This window comes from Pecten maximus, chromosome 17, assembly GCF_902652985.1.
Source record: "Pecten maximus chromosome 17, xPecMax1.1, whole genome shotgun sequence".
Taxonomy (NCBI): domain Eukaryota; kingdom Metazoa; phylum Mollusca; class Bivalvia; order Pectinida; family Pectinidae; genus Pecten; species Pecten maximus.
The window spans coordinates 23402832-23419347 of NC_047031.1; the positions used below are offsets into that span (position 1 = coordinate 23402832).

Sequence of the window (16516 nt, forward strand, 5' to 3'; positions counted from 1 at the left end):
CATAACCCATAGTATGTCACGTGCTAGGGACGGAAACCATAGTATGTTACGTGTTAGAGGTAGAACCCATAATTTGGCACGTGCTAGGGACAGCACACATAACATATTACTTGCTAGGGACAGATAGCATAGTATACTAAGTTCTAAAAACAGAACCCATTGCCTTCTCTACGGGGGCATCGTGAAACTAAGAACATTTTTATTGTCGGAAAACCAGGTATTTTGAAGAACGAGGATAAAGTGAAATGAAAAGATCACAAATATGCATGTCAACGTTCATATGATATTGGGACAGCAGGCAAGTTCGAAGATCTACATGCAAGGTCTATCATACCTGACATGTAAGATGTAATAAACAACTAACTATAGTAGACTATAACACATTTTATTCTCATTCGTATGCCATTTGATGAAATTTAGCATCAGAACTGATGTAATTTTCTCAGCATCAATCGTTTTCCAGGCTTCTCTGCAAATATAAAAAAACATATCATAAAACGCTACTATTTACTTCCCATTAAATTCCCTTAATGCTTAATGGTGGAATCCTGGGAGTCAATCTTCGCAATTTAATGTTTGAAACCTTAACTCCTAGAAATCACATTCTAACCAAACGCTTACAAGACTGAGTCATAGCAATGTAATGCTTTAAACATGAACACCTATTAATCACACTCTAGCCAAACGCTCCAAAAGAATAAGAGTTTTTCTAAGAAAGAGCAATAACAATTTAAAGCCTGGCACTTAAACTTCTATTTACCACAATCTTAGCAAGTGATACAGACCATTAGATATGGAATAATTACACGAGGCTCACGGGGCTAAATGGCTTGAGGTGTTCAAAGCTCTTATTTTAGCATATTTAATCCCGTAAATTTGAATGAAGTCAAGGATCCTTAATTTGAAGTAATTGTGTACCCTTCATCACTGCTTACAACATGGTCATAATCAGGTCTCTAGACCTCTTGGTTATTAAAACGATTATGTTTAAAAGGTTTTAGCATACTCATCTCCGTGACCTTGACATTGAAGAGGGTCAAGGACATCCTTTTGAACAAACTTGGTAGCACTTCATCACATCATGATGCTAACCTAATATCAGGTCTCTGGGCCTCTTGGTTATCAACAAGTTTTTTTTTTGTTTTTTGTTTTTGTTTTTTAGATTTTAACAAATTTGACCCCTGACCATGAATGAAGTTAAATGTCATTAATTTGAACAAACTTGGTAGCCCAAGTCAACACAGAAATCCACCAATGATATTGAGTGACATGACAATCTATTCTTATCCTAGAATGATTACTTATTATCATGTTCTTAAGATTTAAATGACAAGAATTTAGGCTACCATGCCATATAAATACTATTTCTATATATCAGGATATAGGTAGTATACTGTTTTTGTGACCTAAGGTAAGATGTACCTTTTCCAATTTGTGTTATTGTTAAAATGGAATAACCCCAGTCAAGAGGAAAGGCAAGACCGCTACTAGAATGCCGACTGAAATGGAACAACAAAAGGAATCAATACACATAGATACGACTATATATGGCTGTAACTAACAGAGACAATTATATATATATATGACCATATATGACTTTAACTAACAGAGACAATTATATATAGATGACCATAAATGGCTGTAATTAACACGCAGAAACAATTATATATAGATATGACAATATATGGCTGTAACTAACACGCAGAGACAATTACATATATATATGACCATATATGGCTGTAACTAACAGAGACAATTATATATAGATGACCATATAATGGCTGTAATTAACACGCAGAGACAATTATAATAGATATGACCATGCATAGCTGTAACTAAAAACTAGACTTGGATATGTCGTATGTAATAACTGAAACATAACCATGTGTTCGTCTGTTACATATTTTTGTCCATCCCACCATCACGTTTATTTTGTCCGTCATACCTGAATATTAATCCGTCCGTCATGCATTCCTATCCTTTCGTTCCACACAGTTTCATATACTTTCGTACGTCACACCACCCATGTATTGCATCTCTCACACCAACTAATTCATCTATAAATCACACAAACAGTTCATTCATCCGCCAGAGGCCACGGTGGCCGAGTGGTTAAGGTGTCCCTCCACCTGTGGGTCGCGTGTTTGAAACCCACATTCGCCAGTTGCATGGTACTGACCGCAGGTGTTTTTACTCCGGGTACTCCGGTTTGCCTCCACCTCCAAAATCAGACATGTCCTTAAATGACCCTGGCCCAGGCTGATAATAGGATGTTCAACAAAATAAAAAAAAAAAAAAACATCCATCAGCATACCAACTAGTTCATTCATCCGTCACAACAACCAGTTCATTCATCTGTCACAACAACCAGTTCATCCAGCTGTCACTGAAACCAGCTCATTCATCCGTTACACCATCCAGTTCATTTATCCGTCATGCCAGCCAGTTCATTCATCCGTCAGGCCAACCACTTAATTAATCCGTCACGCCAACCAGTTCATTCATCCGTCATGCCAGCCAGTTCATTCATCAGTCACGCCAACGTGTTCATCCATCCGCCTCGCCAACCAGTTAATTCATCCGTCAAAACTACTCGTTCCTTTATCGCCTCACTTACCTATCAACACGCATGCATACTTATCCATTATCTAATCTAAACCTACTTACCTGTTCTGTCGCGTGCCTCTACTGGTCCTGGAACAATGTATAAATAATTATAAGGTTTTAATCGTGTACAATGGCGTGACGATATACATAATCCAATGTTCATTAAGATCTACACAATCCACCGTACATTACGATCTACACAATCTAACGTACATAGAGATGTAACACCTCATGTTTGTCAACTAGGAATTCTCACAACCTGCTTGAGAATCCCTCTTACTCCCGAAAGAAGAGACATTTATGTTGTTCTTTTTTAATCTGATTTAGAAACCGCATACTGTATAACATAAACTTTTCGTGTGCTCACTATTTCGTAGTTTATAGCATACATCAATATTCGTTAGATTTATATTCGTGGTTCCATAGCAACAACGACAACCATAACATTTAACATCAAAAGACCATTTCGTGTTACACTGTATCTGATTCAGATTTTCGATTTGATGTTCTACAGGGTTAAATATGTATTAAATTTAAAAACAAAATACCTGAACTATCATTTTCTTGACAGCCGGTCGTACCAATGGCTGTGAAACCCTCGATACACTGACACACACGTAGAGGAGAACACTCCGAATCTGCCACGCTACATTCTCCTATATTGCATGATTCACCGATGATTGGGCCTGTATACAAAGTACAAAAGTAATACACATCATAGTTATCCAAGACATATGTCCTACTCAACAAATATACAACGCACAATATCAATATATAACGTTATACGTATAACGTAATGTATAAAAGTATACCATACATCACGTCATACATATGTTATCTATAAAATATACCATACATCACGTCATACATATGTTATCTATAAAATCTACCATACATCACGTCATACATATGTTATATATAAAAATATACCATACATCACGTCATACATATGTTATCTATAACATATACCATACATCACGTCATACATATGTTATATATAAACATATACCATATATCACGTCATACATACGTTATCTATAAAATATACCATACATCATGTCATACATATGTTATATCTAAAAATATACCACACATCACGTCATACATATGTTATATATAAAAATATACCATGCATCACGTCATACATATGTTATATATTAAAGTATACCATACATTAAGTCATACATATGTTATATATAAAAGTATACCATACATATGTATGACGTGATGTGTGGTATATTTTTAGATATAACATATGTATGGCATGATGTATGGTATATTTTATAGATAACGTATGTATGACGTGATATATGGTATATTTTTATATATAACATATGTATGACGTGATGTATGGTATATTTTATAGATAACATATGTATGACGTGATGTATGGTATATTTTATATATAAAATATGTATGACGTGATGTATGGTATATTTTAAAGATAACATATGTATGACGTGATGTATGGTATACTTTTATACATTACGTTATACGCACAACGTCATATACATCATACAATACATGAAGCATCCGGGTTATATTAAGAGATTTACCAAAAAGAGCGCCATGAATGAAATAAATATTTAGATCAAATCCCTTTCTGTGATTGACATACAATACAAAGCTTTGCCGTGACGATGATCAACCTAGCGCCACAATTATGTAATAGTAATTGTTCTCAATGAGAATAATCGCTGCATTTTATCGCAGGCGGCTTCTTCTGGTAAACATGTAAAGAAAAATATATTAGCCCCTACTCCTACTTTGTCAACAAGGTATAACACTTGTTAAATTAGAAGTGGGGGTGAGCTTCGATTTACTTTGAATCTAGAATCCAAATAAGATACAAATGCACACAAACTGCAATAACGCACCTTGATTTAGAATACTAAATATCAATGCATGTTATTCTTTTGTGGTGGGGCAAGGATTTAAAGATGAGAAAATGGATCAAAAGCGATCGTGATAACCGACGATGCATCGACTGTGGAACGAATGTAGGCTTTGTGTATTTTGAGTGGTATGCTATAATTGTCGACCAATCAGACTGTCCATTTTAAAGCATGTCTTAGATAGATAGCCTACTTCTGTTCCACAATGGAAGCATCGTCTGACATTCATGTGTAACACCTTCCTGATATACATGTAGTCGGAGTAGCAGTTAAAAGTTTGTTCTATAGATAATAACCAAAAGCAGGCGCCAATTGTGTGATTCGTTCATAACGTATAGCGAAGCTTTTCCATGACGTTTATCTAGATGGCGTTACAATCACGTCATGTCATCAAATATAGAAATATAGAATAATCAAATTGATATAACACACGTGTATTACACTCAAAAGGACAAATGTTGACTAAACCAATACCGTACAAATCCACATATAGAATTATGTAATCCAACTGAGTTGTGGTGTATTGAAAAAAGCTTTTATCGCCATGAACAGCGTCCTCTACGTCACCAAGCTTTAAATACGGGATACCTACCAGTCACACAAACTCCGTTTGTATTCTGTAATCGTGCATTACACACACAGGTACCCTGGACGCATCTCGTGTTGTCAGCTTTATCACAAACCGTACCTCTTCCACACAGGCCACCGATATCTCCTATCGCATAAATAATACATTGACAAACAGCTTAATTACAAACTGTACCCATATATCGTCCATATATATATATATATTTATAGCCCGTGACAAAATAATACATTGACAAACAGCATTATTATAAGCCGTACCCATATATCGTCCATAAATATAGCCTGTGACAAAATAATACATTGGCACGCAGCTTTATTACAAACCGTACAAATATATCGTTCGTATATATATAGCCCGTGATAAAATAATACATTGACAATCAGCTTTATTATAAACCGTACCCATATATCGTCCATAGATATAGTCTGTCACAAAATAACACATTGACAAACAGCTTTATTATAAACCGTACCCATATATCGTCCGTAGATATAACCTCTCACATAAAATAATACATTGACAGACAGCTTTATTATAAACCGTACCCATATATCGTCCGTAGATATAACCTCTCACATAAAATAATACATTGACAGACAGCTTTATCACAAACTTTACCACCTGTATCGTCCATGATAGGCAACCAGGAAAATTAATATTAAATATTGATGAATCAACTTTATCTTTTATCTTGAAAAATAGATAAATACAATGATAATTATATATGAGTCTATGTTCTAACTGTCATGATTATGGCCCGTTGACATAAAAGGTATATGAATTCAAGTTATTCCTAATGATTTAATATACTGTACAAAATGTACATAATCCCTGTGGAAATCCACTTCAGTTGATGAACTATGCTCTCATTACGCCGTTATGTCAGCCAATCGAATGCTACGTGTTTTTAAACCAATGAAAAGCTTGTTATAAGCAAGATATTATTAAATATAACGGGGCGGTGTCCTAACTTTCAGCCATCTGTTTACGTACCTGGACAGAGCAATCGGATGGTTGGATTCTCGAGGACATTGTTTCTAAAGAAGTTGAAATCCCGTAGTGTCAGTGCCCGCCTGTATCGTTCAGCTGGAGGGTGGTTAACAATGGCGCTGATAGCTCGGTCTATAAGTGTGAATGGTTGGCCTATGCCAAGGGCAAACATTGTCGTACCATCGGCAGCAATACGGCGGCCTAAAAGGCGTAAAATGCTACCGAAGGCATTTGTCGCAAGCAAGACCAAACCGTACCGAGAGACATCTGTTCTACCGTTAGTGCTCAGCTCGATTCTAATCCGAGTTAGACCTAAAATAATAATATATACAAAAATATAAAATAAACAAAAAGTGTATAAATAAAACTCAATATCGATCACGTAATAACAAAGGCATCCGCTACACCAATACCCATGTGTAAACAAAAATCGTAAATATATCTAAATACAAAAACAGAACAAACAAAAATACCTACAAAGGACGTGTTAATAAAAAAGTAGATCTGAATAAAATCTATAATTATCAAGGTATATGCTAGACCTAAGTGACACTTACCAAAATAGACTTGTTTGTTTATTACTATTTGTCCATCTTTATTTTGGAATCACGGAAAATGATGTCTGTTATCTAATTTTGAAACATCATGATAGTTGATTAACGTAGAACTGTTATGCTCGAAGAATAACGACCTTTAACATGCGTTTACGTTCATGTTCTGAGCAAACGTAAATTCATTTGATTTGGTTTTATATTGTTTAACGTCCTATCTACAGTTATGGTTATTTAAGGAAGACCTCGAGCCTTTGTCCGATATATGCATACGTATGGCGCGTGTATGTTTAGGAGACTTCTATATATTCCTGTTTTCTTAATGGTGATAGTGAGGAACTGATGTTGAATTTATAGTGCTACCACACTAAATTATATTGCTTAAGACGCCCAGTGCAAACGAAGTGTCAAGGGAGACATTGGCAAGAGGAAAGAAATAAAGAGAAGAGTTTAGATCAGATCCCAAAATTCATTGTCCTTTTTGTGACAACCATGATATAGAAGATGCAAGGCAAAATAAGAGAGAACAAACAATTAATGAAACAGTATTTCCTATTTGGCCAATTGAGTTTGAACTTTTGAAAAAATCAAACCGACAAGGAAGATTGAAGTCCCAATGAATTTACCATCTGGAAGTTGCAGGAGTGCAGTTATATCACTCTGGTCTCCTACTGCGGTGAAGGCGGCTGTTATTGCAGCAGTAGTCGTATGGTCAGACAGGCCAAAGTTTGTAAGCACAGCAGATGTCGTCATGCTATTAACCAATATGAATGTTCATGTTTTAACCAATAATTACCTTCCTGTATTTCAGCTACCAAGTCTAGCGAGGCCTTATTATCGTATACTTCTGATATCACATTTTTTCTGTTATGGTATTATTACAATTAATTCCTTAACTCTTAACTGTCTATTTCTAAACCAATCAATCCCTCCTAACATTGTATCTAATTATAACGACAATTTCTACCTTAGTTAGATATATATATATTTTTTACACCAATCCATAATTTACCTGTATGTAATTATAATCATGCTTTCTCTGTATATAACTACCAATCTCTACCTCCGTTATATATATATTTTTCAAACTAATCTATGCTTTCTCTATATATAATTATAACTGCCAAGTCCCATTCTCTAAATGAGAGCTAGGGTGATTACAATATAATTAAGTACCTGGACAAGACTGGAACACGTGTGACTTCATACCGCATACAGAAATAGAGCATTTCGAATGAGATAGTAATTTCGATAATTCGGGATGGTAAGGCACGAATAATGAAGAAAGTAAGGAACGATAAATCTGGATAGTACTTAACGACAGCTCGGGGGAAAGTAAGGAACAATCACTCTGGACAGTAAGGAACAACACAACTTCGAATTGTAAGGAAAACTACTTATATGTAACGACAACACAAGTTTTCATCGAACGACAGCACCCAATAGTTAGGACTGAAAACTATGGGAAATAACTAACGACATCACTGGGTAATACGTAATGACTAGTCTGGGTAATAAATAATGACTCGTCTGGATAATAAGTAATGACAAGTCTGGATAATAATAATGACTAGTCTGGATAATAAGTAATGACTAGTCTGGATAATAATTAATGACTAGTCTGGGTAATAAGTATTGAGTAGTCTAAATTATAAGTAATGGCTAGTCTAGGTAAGAAGTAGTCTGGGTAATAAGTAATGACTAGTCTTGATAATAAGTAGTTTGGATTAAAAGTAATGACTAGTCTGGGTAATAAGTATTGACCAGTCTGGATAACAAGTAATGACTAGCTTGGGTAATAATTAATGACAAGTTTGGGTATTAGGTAATGACTAGTCTGGGTAAAAAGTAATGACTAGTCTTGGTAATAAGTAATGACTAGTCTGGGTAATAAGTAATAACTAGTCTGGATAATAAGTAATGACAAGTCTGGATAATAAGTAATGACTAGTCTGGGTAATAATAATAAGTAATGACAAGTCTGGGTAATAAGTAATGACTAGTCTGGATAATAAGTAATGACTAGTCTGGATAATAAGTAATGATTAGTCTTTGTTATAAGTAATGACTAGTCTGGGTAATAAGTAGTTTGGATTAAAAGTAATGACTAGTCTTGGTAATAAGTATTGACCAGTCTGGATAACAAGTAATGACTAGTTTGGGTAATAATTAATGACAAGTTTGGGTAATAAGTAATGACTAGTCTGGGTAATAAGTAGTGACTAGTCTGGGTAATAAGTAAAAGACTGGTCTGGGTAATAAGTAATTACTAGTCTGGATTATAAATAATGACTTGTCTGGGTAATAAGTAATGACTAGTCTGGATTATAAATAATGACTTGTCTGGGTAATAAGTAATTACTAGTCTGGATTATAAATAATGACTTGTCTGGGTAATTGGTAATGACTAGTCTGAATAATAAGTAATGACTAGTCTTAATAATAAGTATGGACAGTTCCTGATAGTAAGATAGTAAGGAAAGACAACTCAGTGTATATATTTATAACAACACAACCTACTTACGTGTAGTAGGCCATCCTATGCTGTCCTCCAATATCCAGCTGTGTCGCTATCGCACTGTATACCCGGTTAATTTCTGCCACTGATCCTGGGATCACCCTTTTAGTGTCTTCACTGGCAATTACCAAGTCAAATGGAGTGTTGACACATTCTGAAATAGCATAGGTCCACTCCTTATGCAGAAAACGATTGGAAAATATTCAAGAAAATATCTCCGTAAAATAGATAATTTCCAGCTGTTCACCACTCTAATAAATGTAACGAGACAAATTTCCCCGACCCCGGAAGTCTTCACCAACATGATAAGAGAACAATGAACCAAACTTACTCTTAGGGTCAGCATAGGTCCTTTGTACCGTGTCCAGTAGCAGCGCAAGAACAATACACCACTGAAACTAAAGATTTATTACAATAACAAAGAATTATTACGATAACGAACAGTGTACATGTATTACAATAACAAACACTATATTACAATAACCAACAATGTATTACAACAACAAAGAATGTATTACAAAAATGAACAATGTAAATAAAAATATATTACCATAGCAATATATTACAATAGCTATCTTATACAACACTAAGCAATGTATGTAAGGATTGATTGTCATTTTGATGCTTCCGTGGTCTAATGAAGAGAAGAGAATCACCTACAATTACGTTTTCAAATTTCAAATTCACGCCGACTTCAGATTGAAATACGAATGCAATGTGCAATGTTAATACTATATGTGTGATTATGTCACTCGAGACACAGGGATTACGGGAAGACAACAGTGAAATACCACAACACTCTAAAAAAAAGTAAAACAAATTTCATGATATGAATGACTGTTGGATTTTTAGTTTTGCGGTTTTTCACATATGATATATATTACTATAAATCTAAAACCATACATCCTATGACCTATGACATCCTATGGCAAGACCTATGTTCTATGGCACACTCCCCAGCTGACATGGGTGACATTTTTAAATATAGATGTTTGAATATAGCAGGGGAGTGACAAAAATAGTGACAGTACGATCAAATGACAAACCATGGTTTAACTCTAACTTAAGAAGAGATATCAGAAAAAGAGACAGACTACTGGAGACTTTCAAATCTAATCGAACCTCAATTAACCTTTCTAACTTTAGGAAACAACGTTTTCACGATAATAATCTTAAGATAAAAAGAATCAAATCAATACTCAGTTTCAAACACAATTAAATAAATAAATAAATCAATAAAAAAAATACAAACAGCTGATACTGCTAATATGATACCTCACATCAGAAATAAATTTGGGCGAATTGAAAATACAGACGACGGGAAAGCTAATATCGTTAACCATTACTTTGTTTCCATTTCTATTATTGATGATAGTAACACTGACGTACCAGCTGAAGAACTTGGGACGGAAGCAACTATATCCGACATACCTTCAACTTAAATTACATAATCGACATCCTAAAATCGTAAATATTAGTAAAGCGTTGGGTATTGACACAATTAGTCACAACATGTTAAAGAATATTAGAAATATTTCCTCTGTCTCTTATCTTTAGATATTCTTTGGAAACTAGTATCTTCCCAAAACAGTGGACAATAGCGTTAGTGATGCCATTATATAAAAAGGGAGATAAGCATGAAGTTTCGAATTACAGACCTATACGACTACTTAGGACTGTTGGGCAAATTGTTTAAAGATTAGTTGTGAAATATTTGAATGATTATTTATTAGAACATTCCTTAGTATATCAATATCAGTCTTGCTTTCAGCCGGGTAATTCAACAATGCACCAAATTATAGAACTATATCACACTTTATGTGAAAATTTAGAAAGAGAAAAAACCCGTTCGATCGTGTGGGGCACAAGGGGTTGAAAGTGAAACTGGTTAATCACGATATTTCCGGAAAATTGTTAGATTGGTAAGGTACTTATATTAGTGATAGAACGCAGCAGGTCTTTGCTGCAAATGATAAGTCTTTAGTTAAAACTACAAATGCCGGCGTTCCTCAAGACTAGGTATAAGACCCTCTTTTATTTATTTTATATATAAATGACATAGCCAATAACCTTGAAAGTTTATGTTAATTATTTGCAGATGCTACCTTCTAACTGTACTCAGATACCTCTCCTCAAACAATTGAAACAACGATATATAACGATCTTGGTAAAATTAAACACTATGCAGTGGTTAGTAAATTTTAATTCTGCTAAGACGGAATGCATTGCTTGTTTCCAACTTTGAGCTTGACCATGTAATTGAAATAACATTTAAAAATGTAAATGTTGACTTAGAGAATGTAGAGAATCATACGCATCTAGGAGTAATATTAAATGACAATTGTAAATGGGGTTGCCATATTGAAAATATTTGTAAAAATGTGAAAGCTGAAGTATGTGTTGAACAGACGATCATTAGACAAAAATTACACTTCATACATTCTTCCTTTATTAGAATATGGGACGGATGTACTCTCGGTGATGTGGACAATTTAGAAAATCTCACGCTACTGTCTATTCGTGTAATTACTGGATAACACTCTTATACAATTAGGGAATCATTTTATTCTGAGAGTGAAGGAGACTTCTACATTCTCTCCCTCCATTCCCACTTATTATCATTCCATCTCTTATATTTTTAATATATTTTCAAAAAATAAAACCACTATTTAAATTCTTGTGTTGTATAACTGTTATTTGGTAAAGGGCTCCTATATAAATCGGAAAACTTGTGTATATTTATGATACAATAAAATATGTTTGAACAAAAAAAAATCGACCACGTCACTACTTAATCTGTGTCAATACACATTGTACTTGACAACCATAATTAATCCGAGACGGAAATTTTGGGTTGTGAATATATCAATTAATTAAAAACGGAAAAGGTCTTGAGTTGTTTCTTTGAATTTTGTGAACAATACTGGTGTCTTTACGCAGATTCACTGGAACTACCAACATAGCCGCAGTTACCAACGTCACAACACAATGATCCTGAATTTTATTTTCTTGGTACGGTATTTCACCGATCTGTTTGATAAAAATATAAGGAAAACGGTAGTACAGTATACAATTTCAAAACGAGGCACAATCCATTACAATAATTAACAGTGTATTACAATAAAAAGTAATACAACAATAAACAATATATTACAATAGCAAACATTTTATTACAATAAAAACATTGTATTACAATAATAAACTATCCATTACAATAATAAACAATGTTTTACAATAAATAACAATATATTTCTATGAAAAACAATGTATTACAATAAAAAAAACAATGTATTATAATAGCTACGCGGATTCATACAGTTTGCAAACAATTTGTTTCCATACCCCTATGAAACTAAAAAATAATTGACATCAACGCTTATAATTAATTTTTTTAATTAATTTTTAAAATCAAAACATGTTTTATGTACTTTTGAACTGATCTTATAAGGGATTATTTTTCACAAATCAATACGCAACGTTAATGGCCGTATTGTGATGTCACATATTTCGCGCAATTTTCGGATTTTTTTCATAGAGGTATGAACAAAAAATCTCAACCAATCAAAAAGCCGCATTTTGTGTAAAAAAAACACTGGACAATTAATTATAATACAGTGAAAAATGTATAACAATAAAAACAAGAGGCCCATGGGGCCTGTATGGCTCACCTGGTTGGATTAGACCAAATGTCAAAATAATGTTCATATTCAATTTGTTTTATTTGTAAATCTCTAACAATGCTATATATGGTTATAGTGTGGGAATCCGAACTGCTTTAACGATTAATGAAGTCCAGACTCTCTAAGGTCTGAAAGACCTGAAGAACTGTTTTTACAAAATGCATCCATCACTTTATGACTAGTAGCGATTTAAAGGAATTACTTCTATTTCCCCTATTGGGCCCCACACTTTTGGCCCCTTTGGGATCAGAGTCACCATTTATGTAAAATCTGTTCCCCTTCCCCCAACGGTTTTTCTGACCGAATTGGGTTCAAATCCATTCATAACTGTATGACTAGTAGTGATTTAAAGGAATAACCTCTATTTCCCCTATTCGGCCCCGCCCCTTTGGCCCCTCGGGGGTCAGAGTCACCATTTATGTAAAACCTGTTTCTCTTCTGCCAAGGATGTTTCTGACCAAATTGGGTTCAAATCCATTCATAACTGTATGACTAGTAGCGATTTAAAGGAATTACCTCTATTTCCTCTATTGGGCCCCGCCCCTTTGGCCCCTCGGGGGTCAGAGTCACCATTTATGCAAAATCTGTTTCCCTTCTGCCAAGGATGTTTCTGACCAAATTGGGTTCAAATACATTCATAACTGTATGACTAGTAGCGATTTAAAGGAATTACCTCTATTTCCCCTATTGGACCCGCCCCTTTGGCCCCTTTGGGGTCAGAGTCACCATTTATGCCAAATCTGTTCCTCTTCTGCCAAGGATGTTTCTGGCCAAATTTGGTCAAAAACCAATAAGAACTTTTTGACAAGTAGCGATTTGAAGCAAATGTTGACGGACGGACGGACGGACGGACGGACGACGAACGCTGCGCCATGACATAAGCTCAATAAAAACAACTACAATAATAGCAAAAGATGTACGATCAGCGAGCATTATATTAATACAATAAGAAACAAGTATTGCTATAGCAGCCACTGTTTGATAATTGTAATACATACCATTACACTGCAGTAACAACAATGTTATTACAGTAAAAACAGCGAAAATTATATTGTGGTTAAAATGGATTAAGAAAGAAAGTAATACATTTGTATATGAAAAGTATAACAGCGGCTAACAATCTATTAGATCAATAAATATGTATTGCAATAAAACAGTAGATTAGAAAGACTAGCATGCCACGAGCGTAGCATTATACTTACAACTATGTATAACTAAAACAAACATGGCATTACAACGAAAAACAAAATGTACAGAATACAATAAAAATAAAGTCATATATATTCACTTACGCTACATGTATGTTCATTTTCAACTGATATTTTCAGACTTAAATCAAACTTACCTTAAACATCGCCATCTTCCAAATTCTGACAAGCAACTAGAATGAGAATGTCTGGCCGCATTCACGTGCTATTACCCAGGAGGGCGTGCTAATAAATCATGCACAGCACACCTTATCTATCTAACTAACCTCAGAAATACGGCAAGCTATTGGATACAATCACTAGACACATCAGATGAATCTGTTCATGGACTCTCACAAGGTTTATATGGTTTTTACCAATTCTGATTATTACTGGCGAGTTGTATGTATAAAATAACAAAGTATATCGACATAATAATGAAACCATAATTCAAACTCAAAATATATGAAAGGGACATTCCTTAGTTTGAATAAAGTGCTTAGTAGTTCCTTGTACAGTACGTACAACTTATTATATTGTACGTTAAATATATTAATTTGGACGTACAAGATAGCTACCTTGCGTACAAAATACTAAGTTGTACGTACAAGATGAAGACATTTTATAATGGCCCCAATACGCCGTCCTAGAATTTCCGAGTGATGCAGGTCGTGGGAATATTTCATGTATAACTCAACCTAGAGAATAACCGCATACAGCTAACATACTGTAACTCATCACATCATAGGTACAGATAATTCTGAAGGAAACAATATCTTTAGTTTGTTCTATATCACATAGTCGCTTACTCCTTCGGAACTCATTGAACTACCTCTCCAGGATATCAGTGTAAATCTACATCTTGTTTATTTTGCAGTCGTTGTGTTAACTTTCATCTAAAGTTTTGTTTGCACTTTTGGTAATCCTCGTTTTTTTTAAGAGATAATTTTTATATATAAAAGGCGAAATGATTATTCAATTGCTTGACGCATATTTTGTGAAATTGTGCTAAACTCTCCGTTATGATATAACGTGGGAATGATTCGTCAGAATCACTAAATTTATTATCTAGTAACAAAATGATGACTTGAGACCAAATATAGAAATCCATGTCAAACCCAAGTAGCAATATGGTTTCAGTTACACCGAGCGAAGTGAATTTGGACGTGTTCATCACAACATATATGAACGTTTGTATTAACGTTTGTATTATAGTGTGACGTTTACCAATGGGTACATATGCCACTTTAATTTGCTATTGGAATCTTCAAGATTTTTTGACATAAATTACATGCGACGATGTACATTTTCCTTGATATGGAGCAGAAAATAATAAAGTCTCTAAAAATTAAACATTCCATATATTTTATGTCTTCATTTTAAAAAGCTATATATCTATAGTCAAAAACGCCCGAATGAATTTCAACCAAATATTCGTCTGTAATATCTGTGAGTGCACGGTATAGATTTGTGTGAAAACGTCTTATTAATTCATCTGTTTGGGGGGAAAGGTGGTGTGTGGGGTTGGGGGGTGGGGGGGGGGGGGGGGGTGGGGGGGGGGGGGAGTGGAGCAAGGACAAATAAGTTTACAGAGGTCCATTTGCCTTAACGGTCACCTCAATTTTGATATATTTGATTCTTGTCACCTTTGATTTGAGGTCACTGTGTTCGTCCCAGCATACTACAGGCCAAACATCAGATTTCAAAGTATGTTCGTTCTCTATATGGCAATTCAAATATGCTTAAAGCATATTTGAGCCTGATGAAGGTTAAGCTCTTTCATTTGAACCACCATTCTACCCAAGCATGCTATAGACCCAATATCAGTTAAAAATTAGAGAGATCAATCTGACATGGGTTCCATGTCAGATTGATCTCTGTATTTTTCCCTTCCTCTTACTAATCTGTATACATTGAGAAACATCCCTTCAGTACTTTTCAAACAAGGGGAACCTATATATGAAATTTGAGATTGAGCGATAATGGCTGTCTGTTGGCCATGTTGTTTTCAGATTGGTCCAAAATTGTAATACGAAGAACCAGGGTGAACTTTTGGAGAAGGAAATTTGAGAAAGATCCCTTTTGTACTTTCTGAGAAATTGCGATAACAAACTTCAATTGTCAAAATCCAAGATAGCTGCCAAAAGGCAATACGAGGGACTAAGGGGAACGTTTTGAGAAATAACGATAACAAACTTCAATTGTCTAAATACCAGATGGCTGCCTGGCGGCCATGTTGTTTTCCTACTGGTCTAAAGAGAGAATATGCATAACTAAGGACGATGGGAAACCTACATATGAAATTTCAGAAAGATCCCTTCAGAACTTTCTGAGAAATATCTATAAAAAACGTCAATTGTCAAAATCCAAAATGGCTGCCAAAATACAATACGAGGGACCAAGGGGAACGTTTTGAGAAATAGCGATAACAAACTTAAATTGTCTAAATACAAGATGGCTGCCTGTCGGCCATGTTGTTTTCCTACTGGTCCCAAATGA

At 34.7% G+C, this 16516-nt stretch overlaps 2 protein-coding genes across 2 annotated transcripts; both read right to left on the minus strand.

The window, feature by feature from the left end:
* Positions 1–370: 370 nt before the first annotated feature.
* LOC117315772 lies at positions 371–6390 on the minus strand. Its single transcript, XM_033870130.1, has 6 exons — positions 6085–6390; positions 5095–5217; positions 3156–3293; positions 2668–2694; positions 1423–1499; positions 371–469 (listed from the first exon to the last, which is right to left on the minus strand). The coding sequence occupies exons 1-5, from the start codon at positions 6251–6253 to the stop codon at positions 1444–1446; spliced, it is 513 nt and encodes a 170-aa protein (XP_033726021.1). The 5' UTR covers positions 6254–6390; the 3' UTR covers positions 371–469; positions 1423–1443.
* A 794-nt stretch (positions 6391–7184) lies between these two features.
* Positions 7185–14259, minus strand: LOC117315232. Its single transcript, XM_033869378.1, has 4 exons — positions 14176–14259; positions 9482–9548; positions 9157–9304; positions 7185–7386 (listed from the first exon to the last, which is right to left on the minus strand). Exons 1-4 carry the CDS (start codon positions 14188–14190, stop codon positions 7185–7187), a joined length of 432 nt encoding a protein of 143 aa, XP_033725269.1. The 5' UTR covers positions 14191–14259.
* Positions 14260–16516: the final 2257 nt, after the last annotated feature.

Excerpts from the sequence above, each read along its gene's own strand:
- LOC117315232 (XM_033869378.1), bottom strand. Across the intron at positions 9,305-9,481 it reads GACCTATGCTGACCCTAAGA|AATGTGTCAACACTCCATTT; the intron begins GTAAGTTTGGTT and ends ATGCTATTTCAG. Across the intron at positions 7,387-9,156 it reads CATAGGATGGCCTACTACAC|CATGACGACATCTGCTGTGC; the intron begins GTAAGTAGGTTG and ends ATTGGTTAATAG.
- LOC117315772 (XM_033870130.1), bottom strand. The coding sequence starts at position 6,253 with ATGTTTGCCCTTGGCATAGGCCAACCATTCACACTTATAGACCGAGCT. Across the intron at positions 3,294-5,094 it reads AAACGGAGTTTGTGTGACTG|GCCCAATCATCGGTGAATCA; the intron begins GTAGGTATCCCG and ends CTTTGTATACAG. Across the intron at positions 1,500-2,667 it reads AGAGGCACGCGACAGAACAG|TCGGCATTCTAGTAGCGGTC; the intron begins GTAAGTAGGTTT and ends GTTCCATTTCAG.